The 2,119-nt window shown below is 42.0% G+C and overlaps 1 protein-coding gene across 1 annotated transcript; it reads left to right on the top strand.

Moving 5' to 3' along the window:
• Positions 1 to 1,378: 1,378 nt before the first annotated feature.
• On the top strand, positions 1,379 to 1,870 carry LOC114696896 (mitochondrial import receptor subunit TOM22 homolog). Its single transcript, XM_037202270.1, has one exon. It carries the CDS (start codon positions 1,403 to 1,405, stop codon positions 1,868 to 1,870), a length of 468 nt encoding a protein of 155 aa, XP_037058165.1. The 5' UTR covers positions 1,379 to 1,402.
• Positions 1,871 to 2,119: the final 249 nt, after the last annotated feature.

The raw sequence follows: 2,119 nt of genomic DNA, 5'->3' as shown, positions 1-2,119 counted from the left end.
GAGAGAGAGAGAGAGAGAGAGATGCATGGGAGGGATTGGATGGAGAAAAGGGAAGGGGAGAAATGATGTAATTATCTAAATGCAAAAAATGAAAAATTACAATAATAGGTATTAATTTCAGTTTGGTAATTCACTAGCAAGATGCTTTTGTTCTCTGTGTGTCAGTTTGCATACCAAAGAAATGGGCAATAGCTTATGCAATTAATGCTAAAATTAAATAATTTAATATTAGTAAAGTTATTGCATTCATGTCTTACAATAATACTCATTTGAATTTTACAAACAAGTTTTTGTAATTATTAAATTTTGGCTTACTTTAATTCATAAATAAAAATTGTCTGTATCTGCTATTTAAAACATGTTTTGAAATAAATATTTATTTTGGAAAGGAAAATATATTAAAACAAGTATGAAGAATGGAAACGAACATTTTTCTCTTTAAAAATTACACTAAAAAAAGGCCATCTTTAATCCCAGCTCTCAGGAGGCAGAGGCAGGTGGATCTTTCTAAGTTCACAGCCAACCTGGTCTACAAAGCAAATTCCAGGACAGCCAGGGCTACACAGAGAAACCCTGTCTCAGAAAACCAAGAAAAAAAATTACAGACTAATAAGCTGGAGATCTGCACAGCACAGCTGGTGAATGCCTGCCTAGCATGTAGGAGGAGTTCCCAGTGTGGTAAAAAACTGTGTGTGGTGACTTGTGTCTGTAAGCCCAGTACCGAGGAGGTGGAGGCAGTAAGTCCGAGGCAAGCTCGGACTAATAAAATCCTATCTAAGAAAATGGGAAGAAAGGTCAGTTGGTAAAACCCTTACTGTGCAAGAATGGGACCTGAGTCCAATCTCCAGAACCAGTAAAAAAAATCTGTCATGGAAGTGAGCATCTGTATTTCCAGCATTGAAAGAGGGAGACAGGAGCATCTTGGGGGCTTTCTGGCCAGCCACTCTAGCTGGATAGGTGGGCTCCAGCTTCAGGTTCAGTGACAAGCACCATCTCAAAAAGTAAGTTTGAGCAACTGAGGAAGACATCTGATGTGATCTGACATCTGCAGGCACACACCATACTCACATACCACACATAGACATATATACATATACACACACCATATATGTCACACAGTACACACACATCGCACACAATACACCTCACATACCACATACTTCATTCACCATACCTCATATATCATACACCTTACACACCACACACAGAGATACATACACACACCTACCACACATATACACACATAGCCTCCCTTACCTCAAGGTACAGACTGAGAATCCTTGAGATGAAAGCCACAAACATTAAGTCCTCTAAAGTTTAAAACTGATTTTGTGCTGCAAGTTATAAATCCCATAGCTCACCTCATGTGTCAGGTCATAGTTAAAATGCGGGCGTCCTAGCCATGGCCGCCGCCGTCGCTGCAGCCGGTGCTGGGGAGCCTCTGTCCCCAGAAGAATTGCTCCCAAAAGCCGAGGCGGAGAAGGCCGAGGAGGAGCTGGAAGAGGACGATGACAAGCTAGATGAGACCCTGTCGGAGAGACTCTGGGGTCTGACGGAGATGTTTCCGGAGAGGGTCTGGTCTGCCGCCGCAGCCACCTTTGATCTCTCGCTCTTCGTGGCTCAGATGTACAGGTTTTCCAGGGCAGCTTTGTGGATTGGAACCACTCCCTTTATGATCCTCGTTCTTCCTGTTGTCTTTGAGACAGAGAAGTTGCAAATGGAGCAACAGCAGCAACTGCAGCAGCGGCAGATACTTTTGGGGCTTAACACAGGGCTGTCAGGAATGCCAGGGGCATTCCTGGAAAGATCTAGATTGTTAATCTTCAGTATTTGTCCTGGTGGGAGAACTTTGAAATTCAGTTGTGTTTGAACTGCTGGTTGTTTGGACTTTTTAGGTTTTTTTTTTTTTTTTTTTTTTTTTTTTTTTTTTTTTTTTTTTTTTTAACTTTGGCACATCGATCTATTTAAACCTGGTGGGAGCTTTCTCCGTTTCTCATGGAGAGACTCCACTTGCACCTGTGCCCTTCATAATGCCCTCACTTACTTCCTGTTCTCAATCTGATGCTAGAGTACAGCCATGGAAGGTTACTCCACGTTATCCCTTTAGAAAAGTGCTCCT

The sequence above is a fragment of the Peromyscus leucopus genome, chromosome 1 (assembly GCF_004664715.2).
Source record: "Peromyscus leucopus breed LL Stock chromosome 1, UCI_PerLeu_2.1, whole genome shotgun sequence".
In the NCBI taxonomy this organism is placed as follows: domain Eukaryota; kingdom Metazoa; phylum Chordata; class Mammalia; order Rodentia; family Cricetidae; genus Peromyscus; species Peromyscus leucopus.
This window is presented reverse-complemented; position numbering and strand designations above follow the sequence as displayed.